Here is a 20,407-nt window from a genome sequence, read left to right as displayed (position 1 = left end):
GAAAGCCCAGTAGAACATTACTCTAAAATTGTCTGGCCCTGGGCTTTTTCAGTGGCTGAGGGGAGGAGACTTTTAATGACTGCTTCTATATCCATAGGGGTTATAGGTACATTAAGTTGTTTCTTTGATCTTGATTTAATTTTGGTAGGTAGTATCTATCAAGAAAATTACCCATTTCTTTTACATTTTTCAATTAGATAGAGTACAGGTTTTAAAAATATGTCCCTATGATTCTATCACCTCAGGGTTTGTTGAGATTGCCTCTCTTTTTATTTCTTATTTTGTTAATTTGGATGTTCTCTTCTCACTGTCTTAGTTTGGACAAGGGTCTATATTGTTGATTATTCTCCAAGAATTAACTCATTGATTCATTGATTCGTTTGTATTCTCTTTGTTTCTATTTTATTGATTTCAGCCCTGAATTTGATTATTTGCTACCACCTACTCCTCTTGCATGTGTTTGTTTCTTTGTTGTTCTAAAGCTTTCAAATGCTGTTAAGTTGCTAGTATGAGCTCTCTCTGATTTCTTTTTGAAGGCATTTAGTGTTATGAACTTTCTTCTTAGCACAGTTTCATTGTGTCCCATAAGTTTGGGTATGTTGTGTATTACTTTTTATTGAATTCTAGGAAGTCTTAATTAATTTCTTTATTTCTGCCTTCACCTTTTTTTCCCCATTCTATAGAGAGTTGTTCAATTTCCATGAGTTTGTAAGAGTTAAGTTGTTTTTCTTGTTGATATCCAGCTTTAATCCATGGTTGTTGGACAGAGTGTAAGGCATTATTTCAATTTTCTTGTATCTGTTGAGACATTGTATCTGTTGAGACATTGTATCTGTTGAGACATTGTATCTGTTAAGACATTGTATCTGTTGAGACATTGTATCTGCACGTGTGGTCAGTATTGGAGAAATTCTCATGAGCTGCTGAGAAGAAGTTGTATTCTTTTGTTTTTGGCTGAAATGCTTTGTAAATATCTGTTAGGTCTCTTTGGTTTATAATATCTGTTAGTTCCAATAGTTGTTTGTTTGTTTAGTTTTTGCCTCAATGACTATTGGTGAGAATGGGGTAATTAATTTTTCCATTATCACTGTGTGAGGTTAAGTAGTGTTTGCTTGTCTGCTTGTTTGTTTGTTTACAAAATTGGGTGCCCTTGTGTTTGAGGAACAGATGTAAAGAATTGGGATATCATATTGGTGGATGTAGTGTTTTTCCCTCTCTTTTGACTAATTTGGAATAAAGTTTATTTTGTTAAATATTAAAATTAAAATGGCTACATCAGCTTGCTTCTTGTGTCCATTTGCATGGAATACTATTTTCCAACTATTTACCCTGAGATAATGGCTGTCCTTGATGTTGAGGTGTGTTTCTTGTATGCAGCAGATCCTGTCTTCTCATCCATTCTGTTAGTCTGTTTTGTTGTTGTTGTTGTTGTTGTTGTTGTTGTTGTTGTTAAATTGGAGAATTGAGACCATTAATATTAAGACATATCAATACCAGTGACTATTACTTCCTATTATATTGGCGGTGATGGCAATGGTGGTGGTGATGATGGTGTATGTATGTGTGCATGCCTGCATGTATGCTTGCCTTCTTTTGATTTTGCTGGTATGAAATTATTTACTTCCTATGTAAATTTTTTATGGGCATAGCTAACCTCCTTGGGTTGGATTTTTTTTTTTTTTATTCTCCTAGTTTCTTCTGTTGGACTGGATTAGTAGATAGATAAGTTTATTTTTGACTTTACCATGAAATTTCTCATTTTCTCCATGTATGGTGATTAAAGTTTTTGCTGGGTATAGTAGTCTGGGCTGACATCTGTGGTCTCTTAGAGTCTGCAGCACATCTGTCTAGACTGCTTTGGCTTTTAGTATCTCCATTGAGAAGTCAGGTGTAATTCAAGTGTTTTTGCCTTTATATGTTACATGGTATTTTTCCCCTTGCAGCTTTAACTATTCTTTCTTCTGTATGTTTAGTGTTTTGATCTTTATGTCGTGAGAGGACTTTCTTTTCTGGTTTAATCTACTTGGTGTTCTGTAACCTTTTTCTACCTTTCTAAGCAGGTTGTTTTTGAGGTTAGGGAATTTTTCTTCTGTTATTTTGTTGAAAATATTTTCTGGGCCTTTGAATTGGGAATCTTTTATTTCTGTTCCCATTAATCTTAGGTTTGATCTCTTCATAGTGTCCCAGATTTCCTGGATGTTTAGTTTGTCTTAGGGCTTTTTTTTTTTTTTTTTAGATTTAATGTTTTCTTTTGTAAGTGTATCTATTTCTTCGATTGTATCTTTGCTATCTGAGATTCTCTCTCATCTCCTGTGCTTTGTTGGTGATGCTTGCATCTGTAGGTGAGCATAGGGTGTCTGCCTGAGTTGGAGTAGCAGGGTAGAAGGAAAGCTGGGGTGGCGGGAGATAGATGGTCTGTGGTGTCAATAAGAGGTGTGGACAGTGGGAGGGGGCACAGCAGGTATTCTGCTGCAGTGATAGGTGTGACCCTCAGGATCAGGGTTAAGTCCCACAGAGGTTTAAAAAAAAACTTTCTCATATCGCTATCTCTATCTCTATCTCTATCTCTATCTCTATCTCTATCTCTATCTCTATCTATCTATCTATCTACCTACCTACCTACCTATCTATCTATCTATCTATCTATCTATCTATCTATCTATCTATCTATCGATCTATCATCTATCTCACTATCTATCTCACATGAATTAATAAACTTCAAAACAACTTAGTATTATTTTAATATATTAAACTTTAACCCTTTAACCAGCAAAAGGAAAAAAAAAATGAAGTGTTTAGGCTCAGGTAAATCTTGGCACTGTAAGTTTGGAAACTCATATAGGAAAAAATAAATTAGCATACTATAAAGGATTTGGTTAAGTGTTAGAAACTGAGAATTAGCTCTTTGGGTTTTGAAAAGGAGCAACACTGGAATTAAAGGCTGTAACACTTTCTATGGCCACAAGGTGGCACCAAACACTCATCAATCACACAAACACATTTCTAGTTCATTAAAACAGTCTTTGAAAAGAAGCCTATTCTTATGGTCTTGTGAAGGTCTACTCCATGCTCCTTATGTAAGATCCAGGTGCAGGTTTGGGGATTCTTTGAACCTTCTGAAACTAAACTAAATGCTCCGTGTTCGATTGTGTTTTTATTTATTCCTGTGAAAGTATGTGTTTAATAGACAACAATTGGTTAAGAGATTGCTCATGAGAAACTGTTAGAAATCACTAGTAATTCTCCTGCTGCATAGGATTGCATGTGACCAGCAGCATGAGGAATCTGTGTAGTCCAGAGAGATTGTCGGAGGAAAATCAGCTACAATCCTCACACCTGTATTCCAGTTGCCATTTGCAGAGGATTCATCCATCTTTCTATATTGCTAGACCTGCCCTCCCGAACCGTCTCAGCGTTAATCAGCCAGTGGCCTTTGGAAAGTCTTGGCATCTTCCTCTGCTACAATAGTATACTGTGCCTGTGCCCCGGGCTACTTCTGCAGCCTTGCCTGGGAACCTGTTAGACATGATCCTCAGGATTCATGTTAGCTAAAACGTTGTACACAAACATCTTGATGTTCTCTGATTTCCTACATTGTTGCCTAACCTAAAGCTCAAAACCAGGTAGTTTATTAAACAAGTTCTAGACATGTTTGGGAGCATCACAGATGTTGGCCTGCAATTTGGTCCTAGTTTTGTTATTAACAGTAGTGCTGTTTTCTGGTTTATGATCTTGCTGCTAAATACTATTCTCCCCCCTTTCACTCTTTCTCTTTCTTCCTCTCTGTGCAAACATGTGGTGTACACGCATGCTTGTGGTATGTGTGTATGTGTTGTGTGATACATTAGGGAGACATGAACAAATATCTCCTCACCCCAGATTTGGAGTTTGTACACACCAAAGTAAGGATACTGTCAAAGTTCAGGTTGGTGAACCAAATAGTTTTATTTGGGTTACTCACAGTAGTATGGGTGAGGGGTTATTTACAGGAGCCGAGTCTCTTCAGGCAGATCAGCTGGTCTCCTCTGCTTCTTCCGTGCAGCTTAGCTGACATGCCTTTTTGGGGCAGCTCAGCTTATTTGAAAGTGTGTTATACACCACTTATGTGTGTTCAGGGAAAGAGGGACCTAGTAAATCTGGTCAGTTTCAGGGACTTCCTACGATTTTTGAATTGTTTACTTCCTGAGTTAATGAACCTCCTTCAGAATGGAATATTTTATCTCAGAAAAAATTTCTACACGACAGCATTATGTGATCATGTATGCAAAGTGTGTGCTGATGTGTATATGCACATGAGTGCATACATGCAGTGTATATGCATGCATTTGTGGGCGTGCATTGCTTCTTTGTTTTGTTTGTTTTTTGAGGCAGGGTTTCTATGTGTGTAGCCTTATCGGTCTTAGAACTGCTGTGTAGACCAGGCTGGCCTAAAACTTGTAGAGATCTGACTGTCTCTGCATCCCAAGTGCTGGAATTAAAGGTGTGCACTACCACCACTTGGTACATTGTTTGTTTATATATATACATACACACACACACACACACACACACACACACACACACACACACACACACACATATATATATATATATACATGCATGTGGCATGTGTATGCATTTGGTGTGATTGTCTGTGAATGTGCCAAGTATGTGTCTGTGTTTCTAAAATGACTGCATATAGCCTGACCCTCTTCCTGTTTATATGGCTCCTTTTTCCTTCCACAGTTCACTGCTCCCCTCTTCTCCTTTGGTCTTTTGTTTGTACTCCTCAAATTTAACGAGGTCACTTTGAATTCTGACCCTTGGTTTGAAATATTTTCAGTTTGATTTTTGCATGATAGAGGGATGGTTCCTCTCCCAGATCGTAGATAAACGTCTTAAGATGCGAGCTTTCCTAATTATGGTTTGCTTGTTCTAATGCCATGTACGGATGTGTTTCCCTTTTAGAGAAGAATGGGGAATTAAAGAGGGAGATGAGAAAACTTCCTTGGCTGCTTTTGGGGTCAACTATCTTTAACTCCCCTCAGATTACACTTCTAGCAAAAGAATATTTCTCTATACAATGGGTGCTAAAACATCTGGTTAGATGAAATTCATATTTCACTTTTGTTTAAAAATGCTCAAGATCTTTGATCTTCAGGATTCTTTTTTTTTTTTTTTTTTTTTTTTTTTTTGCATTTCTTTGGATTATACCAAATGACTTTTTCATGGAAACTTTAACTTTTCCATGAGGCATGAAGAGCTAAAGCGATTAAGGTCACAGCGCTATTTAGTGAGGGAACTTTGAATAAAACCCATGGATTTTGATCCCCAGCCTTGGGTGCTTTTCATAATCCACCCTGTCAATTTGCATCTACTTAGTCACCTATAATGAATTCATTATTTTATAGGTGTTGAGCCTGTTTTTATTTGCCTTGGGGCTCAGGAACTAGAAAGGTCTTGTGTTTTTGTCTACCCACAAGAGAATCGTACCATCAGCTTTTTTTTTTTCTCCTGCAATTATTCATTCAAAACATTCCCAGATAATGTCCTGGTTATCAGGTGCTTTGGGATGCAGGAGCAGGCATAGCAGCATTTGGGTGTGATAGCATAACTACAAATCCTGTTGCATGTGCTTACCTCGAGAGGTCCTCGCTGTCAGGGCTGGGTTGAGATAGCAATTGTGGACTCATGCCCAAAGATACAGATGTTTGTTGTGTACCCGAGAGGATGGGCTAGCTGCAGATGGAGCAGGCTAGAGTTCCTTTTCTTCTCATGTTCACTTTAGGATTTTCAGACAGTTGCTGCTAAAATGCCTCACCAGACACCTGGTCTTCTGCCCATTAAAAGTTACGGACACTGCATTATTTTTGTTCTTTTGTTGGAGCTAAAGTTTGACTACATAACTCCAGTTGGCTTGCAAATGGGTTACAATGTAGACCACGCTGGCCTCATACTCATAGATCTACTGGATGCCTCTCTCTCCTGGATAGCGGGATCATGCTTGCCTTATTGCTACTTTTATGTCTCTTCCTTGTCCCAGAGAAATGGGGCAAAATACTTGCTTTCTGCTTTATGAAATAATACTGATCATTTTAATACCCAGAGAGTTCTGTTGACCAAGGAGTTCCATAAAGAGCAAAAAGCCTAGGCAGCACCTTGGAAGAGGTAACTCTCAGAGGACCCCAGCGGAACAGATAAATAAGAAAAAGATAAACAAATATTCCACGTAGAAAATAGCCACAAGGCAAGAGCAGAAACAGACTCATGAAATATAATTAAACAAAATTTCTCAATTTAATATGTAATGATAAAAATGGAAATTCAATCTAAAAAGTCAAGATTAAAAAAAATGTCGGTTAAAGCCACAGTGTGACACTATGTTCTTCACCACAAGGCAAAGTCAGGGTCTGATAATTTCAAGTGCCAACAACTCAGTAGAGTTGTTGAGTAAGATTGCAATATAGACAGGAGGAATACAAACATTTCTATGGAAAACTAGGTAGTGGTTTCTCTTAAAGTTGACCTTATACCTGCAAACCTTTTTATTCATAGACATCCATCCTAGAGAAACTCTGTTCATATTTGTAGCAGCAAATATTTGGAAGTACCCAAAAGTCAACTGGTGAAGCAAATGATTCACCACAGTCATGGCAGGCAGTACACAGAGGGGACATAACACGGCAGCTGCATGCAGCGACAACATGCACGAACACCAGAAATTGTACATTACATAGAAAGAACAGGGTCACGAATATTTTGTCATGCATTATGTTTACTAATGTTCAAAAATAAAACAGTAGCCTCTCATTTAGAAATATAAATCTGTTTAATAAATTTAAGAATAGTTTTTATTTTATATGTATGTGACTCTTCCCTGCACATTTGTCTGTGCACTATGTACGTGTCTGGTAAAGGCCATGAATGGGCATCTGTAGTTGTAGGTGGTCGCGAGCCATTATGCTGGTTCTGGGAACCAAACCCAGGACCTCTGGGAGAACAGCTAGTGCCCTCTCTCCAGCAACACACATTTTATTTTTTAAATGCCAAGTGGTTATGTCTGAGAATGAGGCAGGAAATTAGTCTAGAGCAGCAAATTAATTCAGAACTATTATAACTGTTGCAGTCTCTTGCTGTCTGAATAGTTGCATGCATTTTACTCATGAGGATTATTTATGTTTGCAAAACCATTTCTTAAATTTATCTGCCTTATGACATATAAAATATTTTAATAATAAATGTATATTTATATATGTGTGTGTGTGCTAGTGAATGTGTTTCCATATATGTGGTGTCATTCATAAAGAATACCCTCTACTTTATTTTGAGACAATGTTCCTCCGCATTGACTGATAATGCTTTTTTCTATTCTTTCTTTCTTTCTTTCTTTCTTTCTTTCTTTCTTTCTTTCTTTCTTTCCTTCCTTCCTTCCTCCCTCCCTCCCTTCTCTCTCTTTCTTTCTTTCTTTCTTTCTTTCTTTCTTTCTTTCTTTCTTTCTTTCTTTCCTTCCTTCCTCCCTCCCTCCCTTCTCTCTCTTTCTTTCTTTCTTTCTTTCTTTCTTTCTTTCTTTCTTTCTTTCTTTCTTTCTTTCTTTCTTTCTTTCTCTCTTTCTTCCTTTCTCTCTCTCTCTTTCTTTCTTTCTTTCTTTCTTTCTTTCTTTCTTTCTTTCTTTCTTAAAATGAACTGATAATTTCATTTTCCTTGCTCAAAGAAAACATCATTCCTGAAATGACACAAGACTTTGAGTTCTTTCCACAGCTTTACCTAAACTCTTGGTGACTTTTCCAGTGTCCTTGGCTTTCCTATGTGACCTGAGGCATGCAGAAGACAGCTGTAAAGTCAGGAGCTCCACCTACTTGCGATGTGATTTGACTGTCTCCATGGGGACAGAGAGACTGCCTGGATCCTGGCCTTATGTCTACCTTTGTGAAGAGAGTTCCCTGTGCCTCTTCGAACCAGATCACTGGACAGAGTCAGTCTTTCCATCGTTCTCAGGCCTCTTCCTCAGGTAGTTCCATCTCATCTGTCCTCTCTGACTTTCCTATCAGGGCATGGCCACTGGGCTCCACAGAGCTGTCAGAAAGCACAGGCAGGGTGGTTGTGGCCTACAGGCCTCCAACTCTTTCAGAGGGGCTATTCTATCATGGATTCCAGCCAGCCTACATATCAAAGCATCGCTGTCTTTTTCAAGTGTTCAAGAGAACATCTGAAAAATATGCCCAGTAAACAGCTCACTTTGTTCTTGCTTAGATTTTAATATTTATCTTCCGATCCAAAGCAACATCTGGTGAATGCCAATGGGGAGAAAGATTAGACATTATGAAAAACAGAAGCCTTCCCCCCATGTCCCGTTTTTTCTTTTCTTTCCAAACAGATTCAGAAGTATGAAAAAAATCCGGCAGAGTGCACAATGTTTATTCAAAAGAAGGGGGGGGGTTATGCCCTAGAATTACTGTAGATCTGGGGTTTAGATGCCATAAGCTCATAGGGACACTCTGCGTTTTTAAAAAGAAAAAAATATAACAGGTAATACCATGCATTTTCTAGATCCAACCTGTTTTGTAAGGCAATTTTTAAAAGGTGTGCATGTTGGTAACTTCGTCTGACCTTAATTCCTGTCGGCAGGGCAGTTCAGAACAGACCAGACCACTGCCTTCTGTCTTTACTGCTCATCTGGATAGAACTGGCCACAGCTGACTTTTTAATGAGGATCGACTTCCTCATTAAGATATAAAACAAAACAAGACCAGTCGCCTGTGGTGGAGGAAGTAACTAGTTCTTTCCATGGCTGTCTGACTTTGTGATGGCCTGAGCAATCTGCCTTGGTAGGAAGTTGCCATCAGAGATTTGTGGTCAGCCAGAGGAAAAGAAGCACTTCCTTGGCTGCTGCTGCCCTGGGTGTGCCTTGGAAAGGTATCGTGGGAAATAAGAGCCTGGAGGGTATAATGGGGTGAAGCAGGGCCTCAGAACTCACCACCATGTCAACAGATCCTGTTCCATTGATTTGGAGGAGTTAATTTAGACATCCTAAATGGGTTCTTCCATGTTCTTCCTCCTCACTGTCAGAGGTGGCTGAAGCAGCTGTGGCTCAGACCCCATTACAAGGTGTCCCCTTACTCATCAGTATGTTTTGAGCAAACCCAGCATCTTGCCGTTCTGGCCATTGCAGCATGTCAAAGTGGATGTGAGTTATTGAGCTTCTTGACTTAAACTCAGTTTACATTTCATGTTGAGGACAAGGGGGAAACACAGGACTAGTGGGATGCAGGTACAATCTTTGGAACAGAGTTTGGTAAATCGTTATTCAAAGCCATAGAATTCTACCAGAGGTTTCACTTCTAAGATTTCATTTTAAGAAAGCAGATAGCAGTGTGTGATGTGTGCAGTGATGTTCTTTGGAGCTAATATCTGAAATAAGTTTAATAATACATCCAAATGACATGGCACTAAAAGACTTAAAAATCATGCTGTAGAGTGTTTAATAGGAAATGCTTTAAAACAGGCTCCACAATCACAGACCACAAAGCAGGGCTGGGGTTGGCTCCCTCTGTGTGTGCATCGTGTTTGTACTCAGATGGCTGGAAAAGCAAAGGCTAGCTGCTTGATCCTATTTCTTTTTCTCAATTAGCTTTTATGTATTTCTTTGCAGAACAAGTGTTGATCTCACAACTAGAAGACACAGAATAAATTCTGCAAAGGGCACTAAGGAAATCTTGCAGCATATAGCTTGTCCACTCCTTGAACGGTTGTGTTTGTGAATCTAGAGTTCTATTTTCCATGGTATTTTTTACAGCACCCACTTCCATTAGATGATGTATCTCCTTGATAGAACTAATGTTGGGCTTTATGTGATCTGGCAAAGGCAGACAGATGTATCTGTGGCAAAACTGTGCCCCGTGCATCCATCCATACACCCATCCCCTCCCATTCCCCACCACCACCTGCCATTTATCTTTTAGCAAGTACAACTATGGTGTAGGTGTTGTCCCAGGTCTTGAAGGTGATTCAGTGGTGATAGAACACAAAAATCAACAACCTTAAGAGGGTAAAATAAAAAAAACAGACATAGCAGTCGTGGGTGATGAGTGCTATACACCTACAAATTTTCAAACTCTTTAGACATCATGCTTAGATGAGTATTTTTAGAAAGAGAAGGTATCACTGTGTAAATCCAGGCAGTGAAGGCAGCAAGAATGAAGTCACTATAGACTTTATGACGTTCTCAAAGGCCAGCTAAGCGGGAACAGAGTGAAAAGAAAAAAGTGACCCCAGGAAGGAAAGGCAAGCTCTCTAGGAGCTATGGGAAATTCTTGAGGGACTCTGGATTCTTTATTAAGTGAAGATGAAGTTCCTTTTCAAAGTCTACAGCGTATTTACGGCAATATTGGGAGTGGAACCTGAGGCTCTTGGCTCATAGTGCACTTCATATAATGCTGTCTATCAGCATCTATAATGAAAGCCTTAGTGAAGAAAGTGTGTGGGAAAGAAATCCAGGGCTATGCAAAACAAGTTCTGTTGAAATTGGAAAAGAGAATTTCTGTGGAGCTTTTATGACTTAGGCTAAAGAGCACAGAACTTTAGTACCTGTTTTCATCAGATCTCCTCCAACCCAGGAGCAGGATAGGAAATAGAAGCAAAAAAGGAGAAAACAACTTTTGATTGCTAAGCCCCACAGTGGATTGCCCCACCTTAAATTGCTCTGAAGTCAGGTATTTGGAGAATCCATCTGGGTTTTGCATTTGGTTTTATTTTCATGCTTTCAAATATCATAGAACATTTTTAGTTTTCTCTATTTTATTTTTTTTGTAATTGAAAATTTATTCTTCCAAAAGTTCATAAACATGTACAGTGTATTCTGGCCAAATCTACCCTGACTAACTCCCTTCAGCTCCTCCTGGAACACTCCTGATACATCTCTGTCCCAAACTCATATATTCTTTTTCTTTTTAAAATAAACAAGTCACCTAAGTCCAGTTGAGGCCCATACATGCAGAGGTGTGGGGCCATCTATAGAAATGTAGACAATTTACCAACAGCCATCCGTTCTGCAGTGAGCAACTGTCCATAGCTGCTCAGCTGGAGTGGGGCCCTAGGAGCCCTTCCCCTAACCTGCTGGAATTAGGACTGCCTTTATCTTGTGTGCATAACCACAGTTTCCATACGTTCTTATGTGCAGTGTCCATGTGGAGTCCAGAGAAGTATTCCATAGTTTCTTCCTTTCTTATCCTCTGGTTCTCAGACTTTCTCCCAGACCTCCTCTTCTGAGATGTTCCCTGAAGCTTGGATGGAGCGCTGTTGGGCTGTTGGTATGAATGATCTACCTATACCTGAGTGCATAGAGTCATCCATTCTCAGTGCTTTGGCCAGTTATGAATCTCTGAACTAACCACTCACTACCTTTGGCAAAAATAAGCTCCTCTGGCCCATGTTGAGAGTAGCAAAAGCCACTCTACAAATAAATATTTAGAAGGCAATTTGGCAACGGGATTGTTTTTGAATTAACAGTCTGTTCTCTGCTAAGACCTATGCCTCCCTGACACAGGCTTTTAGAAGCTACTTTACTTTTCTTCTCCGAATCTTTTTTTTTTAATTAGATATTTTCTTTATTTACATTTCAAATGCTATCCCCTTTCCTGGTTTCCCTTCTGCAAACCCCCTACCCACCCCTGGCTCGCTCCACTTTACATCATTCTTCTCCGAATCTTGCAGTGAGATTGGCATTTCAGGAGTGAATGCAATATATTTAACCCATGGCTCCTTCTGCCTTCAGGATTCCCATTTAACTAGGTAGACCATGGCACCTGACTTAAAATGTATTGGAACTATGGGCTCGGATATGTGAGGTGAAGTATTTAGAGTTGAATGTGGATTCCGACATCTCTACAATAACATGACTAACAGCACTGCTACCTGAACTGGAGCAAGCATTGCGATTATGGGCACGTATTGTACACCAGGCTCTGTTCTAGTCAGTTTATATGCATTATGATATTCAAATCCCTACCACCTGTACAAAGACAGGTGCTATATTATTAGTAACTATTTTATAAAAGAGAAAGGAACACAAAATTTGGTGAGTGCTATCTTAAGTGTCTTAACGATGCTAAGGATTTTTACTGGCATTCCACTATAACTCACCGGCTTCCACACCTGACCTTTGTATTCTAATGCTGCCCCAAGCCTCTATTGAATATATGCAGTAGAGTGAAACCTCCACACTTTGGAGTGCTGGGCCTTTGGGATTTTTGGCATCTTCAAGTAGACACCAGGCAAGCCCCAGAACAGGGTGCTAGTGCCCTGGGCAGTAAGCTTCTAACTAAAGGAGAACAGTGCCTCAACGGGCAGCTTTAGCTCTGGGTTGGCTCTGGGTAGTGTGAAGTTAAAATGCTGCTGACGCTTCTTTGGTCTAGAACATGGTGGTTATGAAGTCATGTCTTTGCTGGATACAGCCGAGGACATTTTAACAAGAGGAAACAAAGATTAAGTGCTGAGACAGGATAGGAAATAGAGTCATTATTTCTAGCAAATTGTCTGAGAAACCATTTTGACATTGATTTCACGAAAGATGCTGCATTTTGACATGATTTACAGACTTGGGGTCGGTGACCTTTGTCCTTCGTGCTGCTCTGTCTGAGCTTCTCGTGGGATCTGCTCTCTTCTTGTCTGATGCTCAGTTAGACCTGCAAACCTGAGGGCCCGGCTTAGGAAGCACGCTACTGGAGTTCCAATCTTGACACTGAATAAATTTGTACTTAGCTTTATGTAAATCTCCCTGATCTCTTTGGGTTACCTACTTCATACTTCCACCTAATTTACAGGCTGAACCGAGACCTTGCATATAAAATTGTAGGAATGTGTGAAACAGCATGCATTATTATTACTAATAATCTTTGAGTTAGTTGCAACAATGCCTAAAGCCAGGATTATTCCTGAATAAATATCACACCTGTTGGGGACACTACTCTTTAATATGCAGACTTTCACCTCCTCTGACTGCATATTTTTAGACTCGCTGTAACAGGGTGCTGCTGTTTTTCATTTGAAACTCAGTCTGCCTTCTCCCCTTAATGCAAAAGGACTTTTAAAAGTGAATGTCTGGGATATAACTGGTACATATATCGAATCTCCTTAGTCTGGGCTGTTAAGTAAGTTTAATTAATTTACTAACTTAACGTTCTACTGCTAGCAACAGAGCCTCATTGCCATCAGCTGGGGAGAGGGAATTGAAAGCCTAAATGAGCTCATTTTTTCACAGTTGGAATTAGGGACCAGTTAGCCAGTCGTGAGGGTTTTCCAATTTCTCCATCTGCCCTGGGGGGGAGTTCAGGCAATTCAGTCGCCCCCCCCCCAACACAAAGTGTGAATTAGACCAGGAAGAGGTACAGGGGTAAGAAAAACAACAACAACAACAACAACAACAACAACAACAACTCCAAACAAAATAAATTAAGTATGCTCAGGTTCTACTTCTAGTTTTAGAACTGAAAGTGCTGTCTGGGAGCTGCTTCCTGGGTGGGGCTTGAGGAGAGCCTGCTCCTGTGCCTAATTTGGAAACAGAGAAGGCCCGAGCCAGGCCCGAGCGAAGGATATTTAACTGTGTGCGGTTTCATTGCCGAGTGAAGCAGATAAAGAAAAAAAACAAATAAACAATAAAAGAATGGAAACAAAATTACAGAAATTTGCAAAATTTGACAAATGGTGGCCTCTAGTTGCCACAAGCTAATGGCTCGCAATGATTAATAAGAGTAAAAATAATTGCATTTCATTAAGATTGATGACATCCCATTTAACCTCCCCTCTTGTTTCAGCCCTAAAGTGGAAAGAGATGAAGTTCTCATCTATAATAGCTCCTGTAACATTACCATGGAAACTGAGGCAGAGATGGAGTGTGAGATGCCTAATCAGCCAATTACCGCCAAGATTACTGAAATACAGAAAAGCTGGGGCCAGAACACTCAGGTATAATCAAATCTTTTTTACAGACTGATTCAAACAGCTCAAATTAAATTTGTAATATTGTGTACATTAAAAAAAAAAACAATTTAGTCCAAATGGCAGCAATACATAATATTAAATGCTCTCCATCTTTGAGGGAGCAAAGCTAGCGCCCAGCATCTGAATTCATCGTTAACTATGGTTAATCATATATTTTCTCAAAAAATAAACGAGTACTGCCTGACTTTTTGTGAGGGTGCATTTTGAACAGATAAGCTCTGAAGCATTTTTGTCCCTATTTCTGCATGCATGTTAGAAAGGAGTTTCCCAGTGCTTTATTTCTTGATCCAATAAATAGCCTACCATTTAACTGGGCCCTTCTGGAAGGCTTCCAGATCACTCGGCCATCTTCATCTTGCAGGACAACAGTGTTGCTGGTCTATCCAGTTCAGTGCAGTTCCTAGGGGCAGGGGGCGAGGGGGCGGGGAGTGTGAGTGTCAACAATAGAGGAGGTTCCTGGGAAGTTTAGAAATAAGAATGGCCAGAGGCCTTTTGGTCCAGCCTGGTGTTCTCAATGCGTCTTATTTAAAGCCCTCTCTCCAAGGGACTCTTCTAATAACACTGTGTTCTTTAAGTCCCCAGTGAGAGATTCCACAGCCTCCCAGGGGAGTTTACTACGAGAATTGAAATCAGAGGCTAAGAGTTCTTTGGAAATCTATCGGATAATCTCTTATAGCTCCCCAGGCTTCTCACTGTACACAGGCCAAAAAATAATATTTATTGAGCACCTACTCCCTTAGGTGCCTTTCTTTTTTCATGAAAGCAATCCTTAGGTCATCTTGTCTTTGTCTCTTTTACTTGGTACAAACAATTATTAAGTGCCTATTATATACTGCACAGCATTCCGGGTCCTTCTGTGCATGCTGTTTGATTTAGTCCACCCTGATCCAAATCCACACACCTTTGCCTGGTGATAATTATTTGTGTGTGTATAAGTTTTATCTTTCTGCTGAAAAATGTGTGTGGTTTTGAAAAGTCTGTCTTTCTGTCCTCTCCAAACCGTCCCCTGTCTGTCCCCACACTCAGGGTTCTCTGAGTTCACTTTGTCCTGTCCCCAGGTTTCTCACCTCTCAGAACCTTCCCTCCAGGTGACTCCCCTGTGTGTGTCCTTTCACAGTGTCTCCTCCCAAACACCTCTTCCTTTCAGTCCAGGGCTTGCACTGGCTTCTCATTTCCAGGCCCACTGTCCTGTAATCACAGGTCACATCCCACTCTTTGCTTCTTACCTAGCTGTTCCTATATGGGACACTGAGCAATCTTAAGACTCTCAGTCTCATTTTCTAAGTTACTTTTTCCTGACAGTCTCATACGTGTGCCTGTGCATGTAAGTGGTTTTCATGCCCCCTGTCCCTTCTCACGTCCCCTCCTGTCCTGAGGAAAGCTTTTCTCTTTCCAGCAAAGTCCCCCGTCCTCTTTCATGCTGTTTCTTTGGCATGTGACCATTGAGTTTAATTTGTGTTTTAGGCGTGACCATGGGTAGGATGTCATTTACTGGAGCTGGAAAATTTGGTGAGTGGCTATGCCACTGACGAATAGGTCATGGTCTGCCCCAAACCATTAACTCTCCTTTATTGAGGAAAAGGATCCCATGAGATGTCTCTCAACCATCATGAAAGGTTGAGGGGTTATATCTTATTCAGGTAGCCATAGCTTCAATGAGTTCATGAGTTCAAGAGCCATGTCATGTCCATGAGATGTCATTCTGTGATGCCACCCTGTCCTCTGCCTCTTAAATTCCTTCCTGCCTCTGCAAATGTCCCTGAGCTTCAGTACTGAGGTCTTTAGTGCCAAACACCTCCCAACTCTTGTTGTCAGCTCCAGTAATAAGTCTCTGTTTTAAGCACCTTGGCACCATTTTTTCTGAACAGGTAAAAGTCTAGTGTTCTTAGAATGTTAGCAGAAGCAAATTCAGGGCAAAGGACCCCAGAGGGAGGTTATCATATTGGTTAGGTGTCTGAGCTTTGGAGCTGTACTACCAGATTTGAATAAACCACTTTCCTCAAGGCAATTATTTGACATATCTGTGCCTCAGTTTTCTCATCTGTGCAGTGGGGATCATGATAATAATAGTAGCTACCTGCTCAGGTTCTTTTGAGCTTCATTATATGTAAGACACTGAAAAATGCATCGCGCACACACCAAATGTCCAGCGATAGCCAGTGAGCGTGCAAGAAAATGGTATCAGTTGTTTATCATCGCGCACACACACCAAATGTCCAGCGATAGCCAGTGAGCGTGCAAGAAAATGGTATCAGTTGTTTATCATCGCGCACACACACCAAATGTCCAGCGATAGCCAGTGAGCGTGCAAGAAAATGGTATCAGTTGTTTATCATCGCGCACACACACCAAATGTCCAGCGATAGCCAGTGAGCGTGCAAGAAAATGGTATCAGTTGTTTATCATCGCGCACACACACCAAATGTCCAGCGATAGCCAGTGAGCGTGCAAGAAAATGGTATCAGTTGTTTATCATGGTGCTGGCTACTTTGACCAGATAATTTTACTTCTTAGATTTCAAAAAAAAATTTTTTTTAACAATTCAGAGTCTAATTTTGAGACTTGAAGGATCTTTGTATGCTTCACTTATTTTAAAATCCTCAAACAAGCCATATGTATTGAGTTCTGAACATGTTCAAATTTCTCTGCTGTGTTCTTTTTGTTTGAACTAATGATTTTATTCGTTTACATTTCAAATAATATCACCTTTCCTGGTTTCAACTCCACAACCCTCCCTTCCCATTCCCCCTCCCCTTTGCCTCTATGAGGGTGCTCCTCCTCCCACTCACCCACTCCCACCTCACCGTTCTAGCATCCCTTTACACTGTGGCATCTAAAACAATATGGAATGATGCCTTCCCTGTTAAGGGATAGCTGGATAGTGAGGTAAGAGAGAAGGTAAGGTTTACAAACGGCTTTATAACCTAGAGTCAGTCTGATAGATCCTTGGGTATCACCCAGACTAGTGTTTCAGTGTAAGTAAGATTCATAAGGACAGGTAAGGATCATATGGCATTGTATTTGATACCACAGCCATGCAGCCATAAGTAACTGGGAGAAAGTAAGCTCTTCAGATCTGGGCGGGGGTGGGGGGAGAATGAGGGCATGAAAGACCTGCTGGGCTAAAGCGATGTATAGGAGACTCCATTCCTTAACGATGAGGACAATATGTACCACAGTTGTGGCTGCAACCTGTGGTAGTGGTGATGGTGATGTCATAGTTTTAAGTAATCTTAGCAGAGCCCTTTTGAGAAGCTAGGCACACATGGAAAGAGTGGAAGAGAGTTACAACAGAATCATCTGAATTGGAGGTCTGTTGGCCTTAGCAGGTTCCTAACTAATCAAACAAAGGTCTGAGACACAATTTTAACATTTCGACTGTATTGTTGATTGTATTTACATATAGATTGCTGGGGGATATCTGTGTAGCTAAACAGGCACACAGTTGTCCAGGGCCCAGTAAAATATAGTTCTAGGCAAAGGAAAATTTGTCAGTTCTCTATTCTGTTTGCTGGTCTCAGAGTGGTTTGTTTTGTTTGAGGAAATGGGTATCATGAAGTCCATAATTAACTAGGTGGATATAGAATTGATTCATAACCCTGGCCATAGGATCTGAGAGTAATAAGTCCCCGGTGGTTTTCCTATCCATGTTTGAATGTGTGCTTTCTCTTCTTCAGTCTTGGGAATCCTCATTAGCATGCAAACTAACTTTGTCTCAGTCCAGATTGGGAAAAGCACAGTCCTGGCAGGCACTTAACTGAGACAAGTAGAAAATGCTTGGCAGTGGAAGGCTCCAAAGTCAGAGGAATTTGTGAATGTCTGTTCTCTCTCTCTCTCTCTCTCTCTCTCTCTCTCTCTCTCTCTCTCTCTGTGTGTGTGTGTGTGTGTGTGTGTGTGTGTGTGTGTGTAGGTATGAGTGTATTTAAGTTTGTGAATAGATCTCTTTATCATGTTTAGGGGCATTTGATAGATGATTCATAATGTAAATTTTATGAAGACCCATGGAATTAGCAGAACTCGTCTTTGGAATATTTTAATTCCATAGTTTCTCAAAGGAATGACCTCTCCTGATGGCCTTGTCCTGGAAAAGAGTCGTCTGTGTCACTCAGTGTGTTTAGCTCTGTGGTTGTCAAGATGAGGTCTTAGGAGGAAAACATAAACCAAACCAAAGTAGGATTGCTTGTCTGGGCTGCAGAGGGATTTGGCTCTTTGTATATGGCAGGGCTGATGTTCAACTTGAACATGCCTGAGGCAACCGTGGAGCTCTGTGACAAGCATGGAGAAGGGAAAGCTCAGGAAACAGCTTTCTCCTCATTTCCACCTCTGGGAAATTCTGCCAAGTTCATCCCACTTGTTTCTTTCTTTGTTTGTTTGTCCCAGCGGGTTTTAGGGGCAGCTACTTGAAATGGCCTTCTAAGTGAAGTTGTCTTTAATATTGAATCTAGAAACTTGTATCTACTAAAATATCACTTGATGTGAGAATAAAATAAAGATATGTCATTCGGGATAACAATGAAAGAAAGTGATGTGAAATTCAGAAAGTTTACACTACCCAGTGCATACCCTGAATGATGATTTGAGAAACTGTAAAATGTGACATGGGATTCAGAAAACAACAGTGAACAGAAAACAAAAAATTCAGGATTTTTTCCATCAGGTACTGTCTACCAAGCCTTTTCAAACATGGTCTCTCTCTCACTGGCCAGAAGCTCACCAAGAAGGCTCTGCTGTCTGGCCAGAAAGCCTAGAAGATCACTTGAGGTTGGATTTCAAACCCTTGCTACTTTTTTTTTTTTTTTTTTTTTTTTTGAGGGAGGATTTGTCTGTGTAGCTTTGGCCATCCTGGAACTTACTCTGTAGACAAGGCTGGTTTCCAGCTCAGTGACCTCCCTGCTTCTGCCTCTTGGGTGGAGTAAAAGTGTGCACTACCGTTGCCCAGCATCCCACCTTTGTTTATAAACATGGGTTTTGGTGATCAAACCTAGATCCTCCTGCTTGTGTGTTAAGAATTTTATTCCTTAAACTATTTCTCTACTGTCCCTTGTCATAGTTTCCAAGAATGCATTTTTAACCCAAAGAAAAAGTGACATCTTTTAAATAGATATGATGACAAAAAATGAAAAAGAAGAGGAAGAGGAAGCAGCAGCAGCTGCAGCAGCAGCAGCATAAGTTCCTTCTTTAAAGCAATGTAGAAATACAGAGACAAACCGCAGTGCATGGACGTGGAAGGCAAGGGGAGAAGAGTGGCACATGATGTAACAAAGTGGAAGAAATATTCTCAATGCAGAATTGAGATAAAGAGGAAAAAGACTGATCACCCTTTAGAACCCTAAGCCATTGAATTTAGAGACAGGTACCAGAAATTGAACACAAGATAGCCCACTATTAGTCACCTAGCTCAATGCTGTGGCCAACTACCTGAAGCAACTTAAATCAGTGAGTATTTATTCTTGGCTTAGAGTCTGAGGGGATACAGTCTACCATAGTGGGTAGTGCTGGTGGCAGGAGTGTGTCAGCTTATGAACAGTGTGTAAGAAAGCAGAGTGCACAGAAGAATAGCCAGGCTATAAGCCCTCCAAGCCTACCCTTAGCAATCAGTTTCCTACAATCCAACGTCTAGAGGTTCCACAAGTCTCCAAGTAGCATCTCTATTCCTGAAACAAGTGTTTGAACACATGAGACTGTGGGGACATATCAATTCTAACCATAATACACATATAAGGGGGTTGCCTGATGTCTAGAGAGGGAAGTCATAGCCCTGAGAAGCACCATTCCTATTCCTTCTTAACCAATCCCTGATTCTACTTATCTTTTCCTTATTCCCATTTAAATGGCTTAACAGCCACTCAAATCTCACCTTCCAGGAAGCAGGCACATGATTTCAGGAGAAAATATACTAGCCAGGCATTGTGATTCTGGATATAATGGAAATGTGGGCGGATAAGTTACCTATTTATTCCTTAAGAAAAAGTCAGTATAGCCATTCCCCACTAAATTCAGTCCACCAGCCAACCCTGAAGATTTAGGTCGTTTGCAAATCCAGGTTTACTTTGCCCAGAACAGATACTGAGTGATGTGTTTTTGGAGAGATTAAAACAGAGTGAAGACCCCCCTGGATACCACATCTGAACGTCTCATGACATCCACTTAACACTAATTGTTCTCAGATTTTTTTTTAATTTTAGATTTATTTTTATTATTTTATGTGTATGAGTGTTTTGCCTGCATGTACGTCTGTGCACTACAGGTTCTGTATTACCAGGCAGGACGTTAAGAAATTGAAGTCTAGGGCTGGTGACAATGGTGGAGATTCTAGGGACGGTATCAGAGTGGAGGGACAGTGCTGAAATGGACCTCCAAAAATCAGTGTGGGACTTTGTATCTTTGTCCCTCATATCATGAGATCAGGCCAACAACAGCTGCTGAGATGTCT

At 40.4% G+C, this 20,407-nt stretch overlaps 1 protein-coding gene across 4 annotated transcripts in view; it reads left to right on the top strand.

Moving 5' to 3' along the window:
- The window catches only part of Pkhd1 (polycystic kidney and hepatic disease 1), a 560,304-nt gene that overhangs the window by 101,203 nt on the left and 438,694 nt on the right, over positions 1-20,407 (top strand). For all 4 annotated transcript variants that reach the window (NM_153179.3, XM_011238384.3, XM_006495521.2 and 1 more), the window contains exons 34-35: positions 7,768-7,987; positions 13,788-13,938. In NM_153179.3, coding sequence (NP_694819.2) covers positions 7,768-7,987; positions 13,788-13,938 — 371 coding nt within the window. The remainder of the gene's footprint in view (positions 1-7,767; positions 7,988-13,787; positions 13,939-20,407) is intronic.

This window comes from Mus musculus, chromosome 1 (genome assembly GCF_000001635.26).
Source record: "Mus musculus strain C57BL/6J chromosome 1, GRCm38.p6 C57BL/6J".
NCBI lineage: Eukaryota > Metazoa > Chordata > Mammalia > Rodentia > Muridae > Mus > Mus musculus.
Note: the sequence above shows the minus strand (reverse complement) of the source record. Positions and strands in the feature narration are given on the sequence as shown.